We start from the raw sequence: 18,223 nt of genomic DNA on the forward strand, positions 1-18,223 counted from the left end.
CAATCGTTTAATATTCCAACAGGGGCAGGAAATAGACAGGTCAAGGCAGGCAGGGGACAGTAAACCAGAGGTGGGGCAACGGTACCGGATGGCAGGCAGGCTCAGGCGAGAAAAAAAGAGACTGGAAAAAGCAGGAGCTGAGTACAAAAATGCTGGTTGACTTGTCAAACATGACGAACTGACAATGTACATACAGAGAACACAGGTATAAATACAGGGGATAATGGGCGACCCCCCCCCCCCAGTCGGAAACCATGTCCACGGGCAGTTCATGGATCCGGAAGAGGTGCTACACCATGATTTGGGCCATCTCCTTGGCCGAGGGTAGTTGGGGGAGAGGAATGAAGTGAGTGGCCTTGGAAAACCAGTCGACCACAGTCAGGATGGCAGTGTTGCCGTCAGACGGGGGGAGACCCGTGACAAAATCCAGGGATATGTGGGACTAGGGGCGGTGACGGACAGCCAGTGGTTGCAGCAGACCAGCCGGAGCTTGCTGAGGAGTCTTATTCGCAGCACAGATCATGCAGGCGGAGACAAATGCGGCGACATCCGGAACCATCGTAGGCCACCGAAAGCGTTGTTGCACGAAGGCCAGGGTCTGACGGGAGCCCGGGTGGCAGGTAAGCCTGGAGGAATGGACCCACTCCAGTACCGCAGTGCAGACAGCATCAGACTCAAACATCCAATTACCGGCATGACATTCTTGGATTCCGACCGGTACGGTTGAACCGTGTGAACAGCAGGGCCAATCTGGCTTGCCTGGAGTTGAGGCGTTTGGCGGTGCGGAGATGCTCCAGGTTCTTGTGGTTGGTTCACACGAATGGGTGTTCCGCCTCTTCCAGCCAGTGCCTCCATTCCTTCAACGCCATCGTCACCGCGAGAAGCTCACGATTCCTCACATCGTAGTTTTTTTCCGTAGAGTTGAGGCAATGGGAGAAGGCGCAAGGATGTAGCTTGAGGTCCAGTGCAGAACACTAGGATAGGACCGCCCCCACGCCGACATCAGTAGCATCGGCCTCCACCACAAACTGACGGGAAGGGTGCGGATGAACCAAGATAGGAGCTGTGGTTAAACGATTTTTTGAGGTCCGGGAACGCTTGGTCAGAAGCTGGAGACCACATGAACGGAACCTTGGGCGAGTTGAGTGAGGACTGGGGGGAAGCCAAGGTGCTGTAACCCCGGATAAAGCGGCGATAGAAGTTGACGAACCCCAGGAAACGTTGCAGCTGCACCCTGGAAGTAGGCTGGGTCCAATCCACCACTGCTCTCACATTCCCAGGATCCATTTGCACACTCCCTGCGGCGAGGATGAAACCCAGAAAAGGGATGGTGGAACGAGGGAACACACACACTTCTCTGCTTTTACAAACAGATGGTTCTCCAGGAGGCGTTGGAGAACCTGTCGGACGTGGAGCACATGTTTTTGGGTGGAATAGGAGAAGATGAGGATGTCATCTAGGTAGACAGACAAACCGGTTCAACATGTCGCGGAGAACATCATTGACCAGAGCCTGGAACACAGCAGGGGCGTTGGTAAGGCCAAATGGCATGACCAGATACTCGTAGTGACCTCTGGCCATGTTGAAGGCGGTCTTCCACTCGTCTCCTTCCCATATCCGCACCAGGTGATAGGCATTGTGTAGATCCAGGTTGGAAAACACGGTGGCCTCCTGGAGCGCCTCGAAGGCCGAGGAGATGAGTGGTAGCGGTTCTTCACCATTATGTTGTTGAGACCCAGGTAGTCGATGCACGGGCGCAGGGTCTTGTCCTTCTCCACAATGAAGAACCCTGCGCCGGCAGGAGAAGGATGAATCCTGCAGCAAGGGAGTCCAATGTAGGTCTCCATCCCAATGTAGGTCCCGACAGAGAGTACAGTCGTCCTCGGGGCGGAGTCGTGCTAGGGAGAAGGTCAATCCCGCAGTCATAAGGTCGGTGCGGCAGGAACGAAGCGGCCCGGGCCTTGCTGAACACCTCCCAGAGGTCCTGGTACTCCGCGGGAATGGCGAAGAGGTCCAGGGCACCTACTGAGCCCCCAGGAAGACGTCCCAGGGCAGGTTGTGCTGACTTCAAGCAACTGGTGTGGAAGAACAGGCTCCAGCCCATGATGGCATCAATAGACCAGTTAATGAGGGGATTGTGTCGCTGGAGCCAGGAGAATCTCAATACCACTGGAATCTGAGGGGACTTGATGAGCAGGAAATGGATAGCTTCGCTGTGGTTCCCTGACACACGTAGGTTGATGGGAGTGGTGTTGTGGGTGACTCGGCCTATAGTGTGCCCGTCCAGCGCTCTAACGTCCATGGGAATGGAGAGGGGCTGAGTGGGGATGATCAGCTCGGACGCCAGGGTAGCGTCCAAAAAGCTCTCGTCGGCCCCAGAGTCAATGAGAATCCAGAGAGATTTGGACTGGTCTCCCCACAGCAGAATGGCATGAAAAGGGGTTCGAGCAAGGGAAGCAGGAACGTTCTCGATATGGCCCACCAGAGTATTCGCTCCTACCAGCCTGTTTTTTTTTTTTAAAGGACAAGAAATTACCAAGAGTCCCACAATACAGACAACTCTTCGTGTCGATTCTGCATTGCCGTTCCGCTGGTGACAGCCCAGCTCTGCCTACTAGCATAGACTCAGGAAAAGGTGACTCGGTCATCTTCGGCAGCCCTCTGGGCAGGTCGGGAGGCCTCGGGTTCTCTCGGTGTTGCGCAGCTGGCCCAGGACTGCTGGGTCAGTCATGGCCCGTTCATACTATCAGGAATCAAGTTAAGACCCAGATGCAGACACGTCAACTTGACAATGGTTTAATATTCCAACAGGGGCAGGCAATAGACAGGTCAAAGCAGGCAGGGGTCAGTAAACCAGAGGTGGGGCAATGGTACCAGATGGCAGGCTCAGGGTAGGCAGAGGTCAACAATCCAGAGGTGGGGCAAAGATGCAGGCAGGCAGGCTCAGGGGCAGGCAGAGTGGCCAGGCAGGCAGACTCAGGACAGGCAAGGGTCAAAACCAGGAGGACGAGAATACGAGAGACTGGGAAAAGCAGGCCCTGAGAACAAAAACACTGGTTGACTTGACAAACAAGACGAACAGGCAACAGACAGACAGAGAACACCCGTATAAATACACAGGGGATAATAGGGAAGATGGGTGACACCTGGAGGGGGTGGAGACAATCACAAGGACAGGTGAAACAGATCAGGGTGTGACAAGTTCATGAATAACCTTCAATCTGAAGTAGGAATTTAAGTCAATAAACACTATCTTTCTTGTGGCTAGCTTACATAGCTAACCTTAAATCTGAAGTAGAAATTGCCTTGGCACTGTGGCATGTTATGGGAAGCTATTAATGGATTAATTAATAGATTAATAAAATGGAGTTGAAGGGTGAACCTCTATTTTGAATGGACAGGAAGTGTTGGCTGTTTATTTGGCCAATGACAGGCATTCCACATTTAACCCCACCCACATGTGTAAAATCAAAATATATCAAATTGTGTTTGGGTTTATAAGGAAAAATGAGATTAAAAATGTAAAAAAATAAGAAATCCGTTTTAAAATGTGTCTTAAAAACAAAACAACTGTGCGTTTTCTCATTCCGTGTTACTCGGTTTAGTGTAGAAAAGTAATTATCCGCACGAACACGGACCATGGGATCACGTGGTGTAAATCTGGTCAGCCTGAGGTATTGAACCGAGAATCGGCAGTGAAACGGTGGGAGCGGAGCGCACAAGTAGCCTATCAAATTGAGTTTCCCATATCTTATTCTTCACAACAGGTTTTCGAGGAATTATGTTATTTTATTAAGTAATGATTATAAATATGGTGCAAACTCATTTCTAAAAAGATTGTAATTCATTTCGAATACGACGAGGCAAACATTTAAAAAGGTAAGTTTTTTTATTGAACATGGAATTGGATAGAAGTCAAAGGGTTTGCATTTAGAGTATTTTAACTATTTTAATGAATTGCCTAATTAAACATTTTGTTAAACAATGTAAGTTTATACAACAGTGCTGGTGCAATCAAAATGATTTTCGTTCAGGTATCAAAATGATTTTCGTTCAGGTATACAGACACGGGACCTTAGCCTATGCAAGGCTTACAGTGCCTTCAGAAAGTATTCACACCCGTTGACTTCTTCCACATTTTGTTGTTACAGCCTGAATTTAAAATGGATTAAATTGACATTTTGTTGTACTGGCCTTCACACAATATCTCATAATGCCAAAGTGGAATTATGCTATTTGACTTGTTTACAAATTAATTAAAAATGCTAAGCTGAAATGTCTTGAGTCAATAAGTATTCAACCCCTTTATTATGGCAAGCCTAAATAAATTCAGGAGTAAAGATTTGCTTAAAAAGTCACATAATAAGTTGCATGGACTCACTCTGTGTGCAATAATAGTGTTTAACATGATTTTTGAATGACTACCTAATTTCTGTACCCCAAACATACAATTATCTGTAAGGTCCCTCAGTCGAGCAGTGAATTTCAAACACAGATTCAACCACAAAGACCAGGGAGGTTTTCCAATGGCTCGCAAACAAGGGCACCTATTGGTAGATGGGTAAAAAAAAATTAAAGCGGACATTTAATATCCTTTTGAGTGTGGTGAAGTTATTAATTACACTTTGGATGGTGTATCAATAAACCCGGCCACTACAAAGATACAGGCATCCTTCCTAACTCAGTTGCCAGAGAGGAAGGAAACAGCTCTGGGATTTCACCATGAGGCCAAAGAGGACTTTTAAACAGTTACAGAGTTTAATGGCTGTGATAGGAGAAAACTGAGAATTGTAGTTATTCCCCAATACTAACGTAAATGGCAGAGTGAAAAGAAGGAAGACCGTACAGAATAAAAATATTCCAAAACATGCATCCTGTTTGCAATAAGGCACTAAAGTAAGCCTGCTAAATATGTGGCGAAGAAATTAACTTTATGTCCTGAATACAAACCGTTATGTTTGGGGCAAATACAACACATCACTGAGTACCACTCTTCATATTTTCAAGAATTGTGGTGGCTGCATCATGTTATGGGTATGCCTGGTTCAGTCTGCTTTCCAACAGACGCTAGGACACAAATTCACCTTTCAGCAGGACAATAACCTAAAACAGAAGGCCAAATACAGGATACACTGGAGTTGCTTACCAAGATGATGTTGAATGTTCCTGTGGCCTAGTTACAGTTTTTAATTAAATCGTCTTGACAATCTATGGCAAGACTTGAAAATGGCTGTCTAGCAATGATCAACAACCAACTTGACAGAGCTTGAAGAATTTTAAACAGAATAATGTGCAAATATTGTACAATCCAGGTGTGCAAAGCGCTTGCATACTTGGATGAATTAATAGATAATAGATGAATAAAATGGAGTTAGAAGGGTGAACTAGAAGTCCAAATCCTTGGAATTCTATCCAATTTTGAAAAACTTCTAAAAACATGTTTTCACTTTGTCATTATGGGGTATTGTGTGTAGATGGGTGAGATTTGTTGTATTTTTGGGGATTTTGATTTCAGACTAACACAAGAAATGTGGAATAAGTCAAGGGGTATGCATACGTTCTGAAGGCACTGTATATTATGGATAATTGTGCCCAATACATTTTGGGAAGTTTTTTAATCACTATGTATTTCTAGATATTATGTTTACACAGATCCCCTTGTATGTTGTATTGTTTGTAAATCATTGTATTTAAACATGAATGTGACTGTCCTTGTCTAGCAGTGTATCAGTGTTTTGTTACTTGTCATGTTTTGTGTTTTTTGGGACCTCAGGAAGAGTAGCTGCTGCTTCTGCAAGAGCTAATGGGGATCCAAATAAACAAATACTCCCTCTTTGATAGGGAACTACAGGATGGAGGTGAGTAGATAGTTAGGGATACTAATACTGTCACTTACTGGTAAGGATAATGTTGATGGGTGTGCCAGGTATATTATGTTTCCATTTTACCACAGTGGTTTTACAGGTAAGTGTATTAAAGTGGGAGTCAGATTCTTTATGTTCTCTGGTTTCCTCAGCAAACAGTCTTACATGAAGCTGTTTATGTGCACTTATTGAGGCCCAGTATGTTCAGTTGGTTTGTCTTCATGGGAATGATTTCATTTGCCTTTTGTGTCAAGCTTGAACATATTTTGTGTTAAGCTTACAGTAACTGTCCAGAGAAAATCAAACTTTTATAAATTCATATTCTGTTAACTCATACCCAAATAATGTTTTTGTTTCATCCTATGCTCGTATTTGTGGCCAAAGCATAAATTTGATATAACATTTTGTATTTTAACCCAACCTCAAACTTATATCACAAACAGACCATTTATAAAAATACTTGCTATTTCCTCATAGAGGATTATGTCATCGATAAGCTGGCCAATCAGTGGTCTACTTACATAATTTTTTTATGACCCATTTACACCCACACCCTTCTGTTGTTGGGGTACGTCTACACCATTCCAACAATTTTACGTAATTAATGACTCTTCATATTTCATAGAAATCTGTAAACACTAGACAGTTACTTAAAATAATACTTTTTACCTGAGATGCAGTATCTAAGCACTACCCTTGGTTTTAATCCAACCACCAGGGTCCACTGTTCAGCAGAATACAGTCAGAGCTCTTGTTTGCTACAGCTATTTCACAATGGAATAAAAATGAATTTATAGACTATACTTGGACTATTCATACCCCTCAAGTGCTGTCAAAGGGGACAACTGAAATACCCTGTTATTACCTAGTTTTTGACTGCTGTTGTAAGGTGACTGAGACAGGGTCACATATGCAGTCACATTGCGATGTCACTTCTAATCAAGTTGTAACCTCTATATTGAAGGTACCACTTTGTACCTTCCCTGGTCTTTTTGTGACTAGGTCTGTGTGATGGTGAACATAATTTCGCCTTTCACAACTGCATTATAGGCTTTTTGCAATGCAAAGGGTTTTTCCTACAGTATTCTAGGCTATGGCTATCAGATCTGTCACTGTTGGGTTACATGTGCTCCAAGACTGACACTATTTGCCACAGCAGCCTCGGTGCCTCATGCTGTATGTGTGTGATAAACTTAAAACAGTAACTGAGATTGGTCGGAAGAAACCTCAGTCCCACCTAAATGGAAATGTTTCTGAGAGCAAAGGCCTTTCAGTTCCATCACAGCTGTTATCTCCTGAAACCATGAGTAACCTCAGAAAACATCCTTGGCTTCACAGTGGGAATTCTCCATAAACATGATCAGAGTTCTGTATGAAAGGAGTTTGGAAACCTCTTCACGCTCATATTTAATTCCAGGGAAATTCAGCGTGGCGCAGTGACCACAGTTGATTGACAAATTAGACCTTGTTTAAAACAATTGTCATTTCAAGTGTAGATTATACCTGCTGTAATCCCAAACCACATACTGTACTACGTTCCTTTTTTTTCTTCTTTTTATTCTTGAGCATGACGACACCCTTCTCTAACGAAATTTGAATGCTTCATTTGGTGTCCTGATAACCTCATTTAGTGATTCTGTCTGGATGTCCTCAAGACTACTTTCTCCTTATCAGGCAGGGGTTGGGTGATCTCAGGGGACATAGAAAATTCCAGTTCCTGAAGCATCTGACTTCTTCCTCTCTCTGGTACAGCTGACATTTAACTGTCACTGGGATAGTGGCTCCATAACACCACCGTGTCATCATGACATTATTTACTCTAGCCCTGGTTTACAGTTTCGTGACTGTTAGTGACCGGCAGTTGTATGGGGATGCAGTACATTGTCTATGTAAAGTAAACAGTACAATTGTTATTTGACTTGCTACATTGGAAATTCCAGAGTATCATGGCAGACAATACATTGTAATTTATTGTTTGACTTCAAATGTGGTTAATATTTGATGGAAAGTCCTCTTATTCACTGGTATTTTGTGTAGTCATTTCTGCATTCAGTATTTCCACTTTATTTACTCTTTCTTCCCTTTATCAGCAGCAGTATGACGCTCGTGATCACTTCCTGGCTCAATCTGAGCCCCATCTGAGTTTCACAGGGCTGAATCTTCAAACAGTGGAGGGGAAGGACTTGAGAGGCGAGGGCCAGACAGGACAGCAGATACCATAACAGAAAGGAGACTGTCATGCCTTATATGTTAAGTGAGGAGAATGCCTTAGCCTTTGGACTGCTTCTCTGACCACCAACTGTGTGGGACTTCTAAGAGGCTTTAAGGTGAAGTGCTCTCTGTGTGGAGAGCTCAGCCATAGTCCCAGGCAGTGAGATACACCCTACAGAGTAAGCGCACTGCTGCCAGGCTGCAGCTATGGACCTTGAGGAGAGTGGTCCTCCCTCCTCCTCAGTGACCTCGCTGCTCTTCTCACCATGCTGAACGATGCTGCGTCTGTCATCTACATTGTGCTGGAGCTGCTGATAGCTGTACTGTCTGTGTTGGGCAATGTGCTGGTCTGCTGGGCCGTCTGTCTCAACAGCAACCTGCAGAGCATCACCAACTTCTTTGTGGTGTCCCTGGCGGTGGCAGACATTGCTGTGGGAGTGCTGGGTATCCCCTTCGCCATCGTCATCAGCACGGGCTTCTGCTCCAACTTCTATGGCTGCCTCTTCATTGCTTGCTTTGTGCTGGTGCTCACCCAGAGCTCCATCTTCAGCCTGCTGGCCATTGCCATAGACCGCTACATCGCTATCAAGATACCCCTCAGGTCAGTTCCAAATTGTATGAACATAACAGAGAGTGTGCCAACCATTTTAAACATATTGCTGCTGTCGCGCTGCTTTCCACTCCCATATACGGAGAAAGAGGTTAGACCAGGGGTGAGCAAACTACTTTTGGGGGGAAATGGCCCACAAAAAAAATTGGAGCGGACGAATTTCGAAATCCCTATGTGGCCCTCGAGTCAAAAGGTTTCCCAACCCTGGGTTAGGCTTTTCAAAGATTTAAATCTGCCCTCTGAGGTTGTATAGCGTTATTGATTGATTTGCATACCCAGGTTGCAGGTACATTGTGTAGTTCATGCTTTATGCCAGTAGCACATTGCTACATTTTTCTTAATCTTAAAATCTGTGTGAGATATTTTCAGAATAGAGCAGTAGAGGACCGTGCTATTTTTAAATGAACTTTAGGTTTTTGGACCAAATGGCTAGATGAGCTTTTGATTTCCTCAGTGGAACCAGCTATAGTCTCTCAGGAGGCCATCTCACCCAAGACCAGTTAACTGTAATCTCCTCTTACTAATAGTTTATACAGATCATGATCCCCATTCAGAACTATAAGCATGTAAAAAAAAAAATGCTGTTCAGACCATTTATTTTCCTAGATAAACAAATATAAATTACATTATTCCCTAAAATATATTAATAATCAGTAATTACTTATACACTTTCTGGATAGTGTGTGTAGATTGATGCTCACACACTCTTTTCAACCTCACTCTTACTGGCATATTTGATAGTGTGCATTACCTAAAAACAACATGCCATTCACTCCCTTTTTATTGCGTCCAAGATTGCTGTTCTGTTGTGTCCCTGGGATGTGTTAAGGGCATTTGTGCATGTCTGTGTTGCTGCACGGGGGAGGGGGGGTTGCTGTTTTCGCACAGCTAACCTTTGAAACTCAACTTCTAGAGAATGTGACAGAAACAGGCCCAAAAGCTCAGCTGCTCTCCCACACTGACCGACAGACACTTGAAATAGACTTCCCTTCTAAATACTGACGTTTTGTTTTTAAGTCTCTTTTTATAACTTAGACGAGAGGTTTTCCCATAAAAAGAGTGTGTCTAACCACATTTCCATCCGTCAGATGAATTACCTGACGCATGAAACAAGTCACAAACGGGCAATGTTATAAATGCCGACAGACAATTTGTTAGTTCGACATGGTGGGATCTTTTTGTGTCTGTAAAATTAATTACGCAAAAAAAGCAGTGGAAATGCCTTTATGCGCAAATATTGATATAATAACCATCATGTCGAAGTAAACTTAGTCACGCAATGATACACTATATATACAAAAGTATGTGGACAGACCTTCAAATTAGTGGATTCGGCTATTTCAGCCACACCTGTTGCTGACGGGTGAATAAAATCGAGCACACAGCCATGCAATCGCCATAGACAAACATTGGCAGTAGAATGGCCTTTCTGAAGAGCTCAGTGACTGTCAACGTGGCACCGTCATAGGATGCCACCTTTCCAACAAGTCAGCGTCAAATTTCTGCCCTGCTAGAGCGGCCCCGGTTAACTGTAAGTGCTGTTATTGTGAAGTGGAAACGTCTAGGAGCAACAATGGCTCAGCTGGAAATGATAGGCTACATAAGCTCACAGACTGGGACCGCCGAGTGCAGAAGCACATATTACGTAAAAATCGTCTGTCTTCGGTTGAAACACTCACTACAGAGTTCCAAACTGCCTCTGGAAGCAAGGTCAGCACAAGAACTGTTCGTCGGGAGCTTCATGAAATGGGTTTCCATGGCCGACTTGCCACACACAAGCCAAAGATCACCATGCGCAATGCCAAGAGTCGCCTGGAGTGGTGTAACGCTCTCCACCATTGGACTCCGGAGTGATAAATGACACTTAACCATCTGGCAGTCCGAGGGACGAATCTGGGTTTGGCGGATGACAGGAGAACACTACTTGCCCGAATGCATAGTGCCAACTGTAAAGTTTGGTGGGGGGGAAATAATGGTCTAGGGCTGTTTTTCATGGTTCGGGCTAGGCCCCTTAGTTCCAGTGAAGGGAAATCTTAATGCTACAGCATACAATTACATACTAGACAATTCTGTGCTTCCAACTTTGTGGCAACAGTTTGGGGAAGGCCCTTTCCTGTTTCAGCATGGCAATGCCCCCGTGCACAAAGCAAGGTCCATACAGAAATGGTTTGTCGAGATCGGTGCGGAAGAACTTGACTGGCCTGCACAGAGCCCTGACCTCAACCCCATTGAACACCTTTGGGATGAATTGGAACGCCGACTGAGAGCCAGGCCTAATTGCCCAACATCAGTGCCCGACCTCACTAATGCTATTGTGGCTGATTGGAAGCAAGTCCCCGCAGAAATGTTTCAACATCTAGTGGAAAGCCTTCCCAGATGAGGGGATGCTGTTACAGCAGCAAAGGGGGACCAACTCCATATTAATGCCCATGATTTTGGCATGAGATATTAGATGAGCAGGTGTCCACACATTTTTGTTCATGTAGTGTATGTTGTGTTGTCCTCCCACTATGACTCGGGAAAGCATGCAGTTTATTAGGCTACAGATTAAAGAAATGATGATGAACTTCGCAGTGTGGTGAATGTTAAAGGTCATGAGCTTGATGCTCCTTTCCAATAAATATCAAGGGTCTTATTCTGGTGACATGATAATCGATGCTTGGCTGCCATTTGACAAATACAAATAATATTGCTCTTATCCATAATAATCTCATAATGTAGGTAGCCTACCTGCTGTATCTGTGAGCTGTTGGCTAGAGTGCATGTGTCAAGACTGGAGTGGGCACATTTGCTAAATAACACAACAGTTTTTGTGACAAAACCATGAGTAGATTTCAAAATGCGCTGGAAAACCATTTAACTTGTATTTTTCATTCGGTACATGGGAATTTAAGGGAAAAAGTTATTTTCATGTGCACCACGTCATCACGCACAGCCTTTTATCTGCAAAAAGTCTGTTTGATGGAAACATCTCTGGTGGGAAAATGCGCATATTGTTTAATAAAGATTTTAGAATATTCACATAAAAATTGGTCGCAAATTGGATGGAAACCTAGCTGATGATATACTATTATAGTGTTTATTATTTAACTCTCTATCCCTTAACCTCTGGAGGAGTCTAACTTATCCTCCTCCAGCCAAGAGAGCCCATCATGTGTGTCTTACTGACAGTCCATTGCTTTATTATTCCCACAGATACAATAGCCTGGTGACAGGCCAGCGTGCCAAAGGGATAATTGCTGTCTGCTGGGTGCTGTCCATTATCATCGGCCTGACCCCGATGCTGGGCTGGAATAAGTCCACTGAGCGCCCCAACAGCACCTGCCCCCCAGGCCTGATGGAGTGCCTGTTTGAGGATGTGGTGGTCATGGACTATATGGTCTACTTTAACTTCTTCGCCTGTGTGCTGATGCCTCTGCTGCTCATGCTGGTCATCTACCTGCGGATCTTCATGGCAGCTCGGCATCAGCTGAAGCTCATAGAACTGAAGGCTGTCCACGGGGGGAAGTCCCACTCCACCCTGCAGAAGGAGGTCCAGGCGGCCAAGTCGCTGGCCATCATCGTGGGCCTGTTTGCCATCTGTTGGCTGCCGCTGCACATCATCAACTGCTTCACCCTATTCTGCCCTCAGTGTGCCCGCCCGCCCCTCTGGATCATATACGTTGCCATCATCCTCTCTCACGGCAACTCAGTGGTCAACCCCTTCATCTACGCATACCGCATCCAGGAGTTCCGCCACACCTTCAAGAGGGTCATCCGCCGCCATGTCCTGGTCTGCCGGGAGCTGTTTGACAGTGGTGGCAGCAGCCGCACCTCCACCCACAACAGTATCAGCGGCTCAGTAAGGGTTAAGGCCAATGGCCTCCGCTTCGACCTCTTTACCAAGCACAGTAGCAGCAGCAGTAGCTGTGAGAGCTCCCACCCCTGTCATAGCCATATCAAACCTGCAGGGGGTGTTCTGAAGCCAGCGCCCATTTACAACCACCCTCTTACCGTGATTAGCTCCCACAATCACAGGGAAAGCCTCCCTGTGCCACAGCCTCTCAGACAGACACATATACCCCCTTTATGTCATCCCCTGCAGTATGGGGACCAGCAGCAGCAGTCTCACAAAGGTCCGGAGGTGGAAGAGGTAAAGGACAGGCAGGATCTCTCCCCTGTCCAGGTCAAAACACTGTTCTATAAACATAAAACCTGCTTCGCTGAGCTCACTGAGGTGTCCTAATGGACACAGAATGGGCATTAGACAGCCAGAAAGGATCCTTATCACCTGGCCTTTGGTGTGAAATTACTACGGATGTGTACATTTTTTGGAGTCAGCTCAGGTAGATTACTGGGCAGTCAGGCTCACAATCTGAGGATCAGAGTTTGGTTGTATCCCATCTTATCCAGATGGCCTAATTCCACATACTTGGAGGCATTCTATCGCCAGGGATTGTAACCGTGGTCCTGAATGAGTACGAAACGAGGACCTACACAAAGGCAGGCATGCAAAGCCTACTGTACATTCACCATGCGGAAGAGAACAACTTATTTTGGGGGCATGAACAATTCTATTTAAATTTGCAAACAAAAATGTTTTAGTTTATGGAAGAAACGTTAATGTGACTCGAATAGTTAAATGTGATTCTGTTTACGATGTTTATTCTCTTGGTCTGTGACTTGTGTCTGGTGCTTAAATCTGAATCCTCACAATTAACTTTTGTTGTATGATAACTGGTGAGGTTTTAATAAATCACGTTTATGATGAATCTTGTGCGTTTGGGGATGGCAGGGATATTCCAGGTACGTGATAAGGGGACAGTACTACTGCATTGATTTAGAATGTTTGTGCACCATACAGATGGACATGATAAGAACAATCTCTTTTAGATGTTCAGGTTTATGATCTTGCAAATGTATGAATGCTCAAAAAATGATCTGCGTGTTTTTAAATGATAATGGTTTTAAACTATTTTGAGGAATATCTAAACTACTGTGCACTTTCTCAACTTGTCTGTCAGTAACACAAACCAAAACTGTTGAGCTGATCGTTGAGATTACACAGACAATTAAATGGCCCAAATAATTCATCAATGACACATACAGCTTACATTTTTCACTGAATATACTCTCAAGTGTTACATAGCTATGGCATTCTCTGCATTTTCACATTTTCAGATGCAATACAGGATGCAATACCTCCTGTTTGAAAATAAATATTTGCATGTAATTGTCATCTTAAAGTGTATCTGTTTGCGTTTCCATGTTGCACTGTTTACGCATTACAATTACTGTACAGCTTTCCCAACTATTGATCAATAAGCTTTCCCAACTATTCATCAATAAGCTTTCCCAACTATTCATCAATAAGCTTAACCAACTATTGATCAATAAGTGCAGAGAAAGCTCTAGGGCTCACTGTGGCTTTGCTCCAAGCAGGGAGGAGTTTTGGACAAAGGGAAGTGAAGCTTCGGAGGCAGGCTTGCTGGTGAGTCTGGGGAGGGGGCAGACTAGAGCAGACGGGCCCTCTATGGGGATTTATGTCCCCTATCACAAGCTGTGAGATCCTCAGATTTCTCCAGCTTTCCCAGCTTTTATCCAAATTCCCTGATGATTCCAGGTTACAGGGTTACAGGGCATTCTCTTTTTTGATATTCTCTCAGGGGCTTCCTGAAATGACATTTGAATGTTTTTTAAAAGATGCTCCCAGACTAGTTCACTGGTGTTTACTGTTTTTTTCTGCACAACAACATATTGTCTCTCCCCCCATTTCTGACATTGCTAAATCAGACTTCAACAACTCACCCTTTTAGCTGTGGCCATTCTGACCAATACATCTCTCACTCACCACTCACCACTTACCTGTTTTACAGTGTCATCCTCACCCACATGTATGTTTATTCCAGTGTTACTGTACTAACCTCTACTGTTGATATAAGAAAACGTAAGAACATGTATGCACTCTACTGTAAATCGCTCTGGATGAGACCGTCGGCTAAATTACTCAAATCTAATGTAAAATGATATACCTGTGACTGTCCTAAGTGACCTGGGGGGTTATGTTACCTTCCTGTCATGACTCAGTGATGACCATTGGTCCTGATACTGTACATGGTTTACTGTACATTTGGCCATGAGTAATGGTGCTCACTGAACAAGACTAATCTAATTCTGTCGCTGAGTGGTTCTAGTGCCTCATTCACTGTACAATCTATCAAGTGTTCGATGGTCTGGTATTCTTGGCTCATCTGATTGATAGTGTGATTTGAGCAGTACCAATGCAATTCTCTTCATGGTCATAGAGGGGAAAATGCTAGTTTATTCATAGTTCAGTGTTGATGGTTTAACTCTCACCAGCCCTGCTTGATGTAGCATATACAAGTCAGCAGACCATGCCATGAATGGACTTAGGTCCTCAGATGATCTACTGTACTGGTCATTGTTATGGTGGTAAGTAGAGAATGTGTGAAGTGTATTCAATACAACTTGTGTGGTATTTGTGAAGTAAGAGGAAAAGCTGATTCCTGCCCCTAACATCTCTAAGCATAAAGACAGATTATTGCTCTCTTAGATTTGTTGTGATGAGGCTTGTGGTAACAACTGGCTTGCCATTGTAATTCGCTAGATAGTAGTGTAGCATTGTCTCTATAGGTCATACACAGTCTTACTTTCAATTCCAGTTAGTGGTCGGCTGACAATAAGTCATCTCCCACAGTATAGCTGTCAGACCACAGTGTTCAACAAGTAGCAGTAAAAGCTTTGTCTGTGTATTGACTCCATGGATACAAACAAAAACAGTCCCTTCACATAAAAGGCTTCCTGTCTTCTCATCTTTTGAAAGGAGAAGAGAGAAGAGTGGGTGTCAGAGGGGTTATCGACCATGGGGGAATGTGATGTCCCTGCAACAGTTCAAAACTGTTTACATGTCTGGTTAAAATTCCAAACAGAATATTTACCCTGTCAACTGTTGGTTTGCTCAGAGCAACTGCAGAAGCCATTCACAATGGCCTCTCCCTCAATGCCAAAGCTTTGTCACTAAGTGTGATTGTAGTCAACAACATTGATTTAACACCCCCTATTGTGGCACTGTGTGCTTAGCCCAAACTCATTACTTCTTTTGGCTCTATGGAAGAGGCGAGTGCTTCAGCTGCTTGTAGCGACCTTACAGGAGGGGTCTATAGAGGTCTGGTCTGAAGCATTTTGTATAGAGAGAAGGTGAAATGTTTGTCACAGTGCAGTTTGGAGGTAAGTAAAAGATGGCGCTATATCATCATCATAATTTGATTGGGCATAATTCCATCATCTCTGTGGAGGTCAACAGCTGACCTATAATGAAATGTACGACATACGGTAATGGAGAGCTTTGTTGATATAAATGGATCATATGAGAATAAAACCTTTAAGAAAATCATTGTGTGGATTTAGATGTGACAATCAGGTTACTTTAATGAAGTAAGGGGTTATAGATAGAGGATATGTACAAAAATACTTCTCTTTTATTACTTTGAAAGAGGCCCAAACAGAATTGTTTAACCTGAACTGCAGGATGATAAACTTCATCCACAGTTTGAAGGAGAGGTGTGATCTGGATCCTCAAGGTACTGTCCTGTACTTCTCCCATAGAGAAGAATAATTTACAGTTGAACTTCTGGTGTGTTTCATCAAATATCACATTCCTAATTCAACCTGATAGTGTGGTTGCAGTATGAAAGGGTGATACAAACAGTACTGGATATACATTAAACAGTACATTGCAGTGTGAGGTTTAATGTAAACTCAGCCAAAAAATAAACGTCCCTTTTTCAGGAACCTGTCTTTCAAACATAATTCGTAAAAATCCAAATAACTTCACAGATCTTCATTGTAAAGGGTTTAAACACTGTTTCCCATGCTTGTTCAATGAACCATAAACAATTAACAAACATGCACCTGTGGAACGGTCATTAAGACACTAACAGCTTACAGATGGTAGGCAATTAAGGTCACAGTTATGAAAACTTAGGACATTAAAGAGGCCTTTCTACTGACTCTGAAGAACACCAAAAGAAAGATGCCCAGGGTCCCTGCTCATCTGCGTGAACGTGCCTTAGGCATGCTTCAAGGAGGCATGAGGACTGCAGATGTGGCCAGGGCAATAAATTGCAATGTCCGTACTGTGAGACGCCTAAAACAGCGCTTACAGGGAGACAGAATGGACAGCTGATCGTCCTCGCAGTGGGAGACCACGTGTAACAACACCTTCACAGGATCGGTACATCCGAACATCACACCTGCGGGACAGGTACAGGATGGCAACAACAACTGCCGAGTTACACCAGGAACGCACAATCCCTCCATCAGTGTTCAGACTGTCCACAATAGGCTGAGAGAGGCTGGACTAAGGGCTTGTAGGCCTGTTGTAAGGCAGGTCCTCACCAGACATCACCGGCAACAACGTTGCCTATGGGCACAAACCCACCGTCGCTGGACCAGACAGGACTGGCAAAAAGTGCTCTTTACTGACGAGTCATGGTTTTGTCTCAACAGGGGTGATGGTCGGATTCATGTTTATCGTCGAAGGAATGAGCATTACACCGAGGCCTGTACCCTGGAGCGGGGTCGATTTGGAGGTGGTCATGGTCTGGGGCGGTGTGTCACAGCATCATCGGACTGAGCTTGTTGTCATTGCAGGCAATCTCAACGCTGAGCGTTACAGGGAAGACATCCTCCTCCCTCATGTGGTACCAGCCATACTGCTCGTTCTGTGCGTGATTTCCTGCAAGACAGGAATGTCAGTGTTCTGCCATGGCCAGCAAAGAGCCTGGATCTCAATCCCATTGAGCACGTCTGGGACCTGTTGGATCGGAGGGTGAGGGCTAGGGCCATTCCCCCCAGAAATGTCCGGGTACTTGCAGGTGCCTTGGTGGAAGAGTGGGGTAACATCTCACAGCAAGAACTGGCAAATCTGGTGCAGCCCATGAGGAGGAGATGCACTGCAGTACTTAATGCAGCTGGTACTTACTGTTACACCAGATACTGACTGCTACTTTTGATTTTGACCCCCCCCCCCCCTTTGTTCAGGGACACATTATTAAATTTCTGTTAGTCACATGTCTGTGGAACTTGTTCAGTTTATGTCTCAGTTGTTGAATCTTGTTATGTTCATGCAAATATTTACACATGTTAAGTTTGCTGAAAATAAAACGCAGTTGACAGTGAGAGGACCTTTCTTTTTTTGCTGAGTTTATATGGTAACTCTGCCAGATTGGTTCCTGACTGAGTAAATGTCATAAGTGAATATGTAATAGACCGAGAGAGCCCAGTGTAAAGATCACATTGAAGATGTACTCTGCAGACTGTGTGGACCTGATGGACAGGACAGGGGAGCTGGTGCACCTGAGTGACAAGGAGGAGAGCATGGAGCAGGCCAGCAGTCTGATGAAGAAGAGGCACAGCTACGTTCTCATACGCATCTGCAGTGAGTCTCTCAAAATATGATGAAGGCACTAGGCTTCACATGTCCATATTAAAAATCCCATGGGATCAAAGACTGGTTTCTCACATTGCTTGCCCAACA

The 18,223-nt window shown here is 44.5% G+C and overlaps 1 protein-coding gene across 1 annotated transcript; it reads left to right on the forward strand.

The window, feature by feature from the left end:
* Window positions 1-1,612: 1,612 nt before the first annotated feature.
* Window positions 1,613-13,903, forward strand: LOC106585464 (adenosine receptor A2b). The gene is made up of 4 exons (XM_014171690.3): window positions 1,613-3,879; window positions 5,774-5,858; window positions 7,955-8,676; window positions 11,881-13,903. The coding sequence occupies exons 3-4, from the start codon at window positions 8,342-8,344 to the stop codon at window positions 12,908-12,910; spliced, it is 1,365 nt and encodes a 454-aa protein (XP_014027165.1). The 5' UTR covers window positions 1,613-3,879; window positions 5,774-5,858; window positions 7,955-8,341; the 3' UTR covers window positions 12,911-13,903.
* Window positions 13,904-18,223: the final 4,320 nt, after the last annotated feature.

Source organism: Salmo salar, chromosome 24 (genome assembly GCF_965601325.2).
Source record: "Salmo salar chromosome 24, fSalSal1, whole genome shotgun sequence".
NCBI classification, from domain to species: domain Eukaryota; kingdom Metazoa; phylum Chordata; class Actinopteri; order Salmoniformes; family Salmonidae; genus Salmo; species Salmo salar.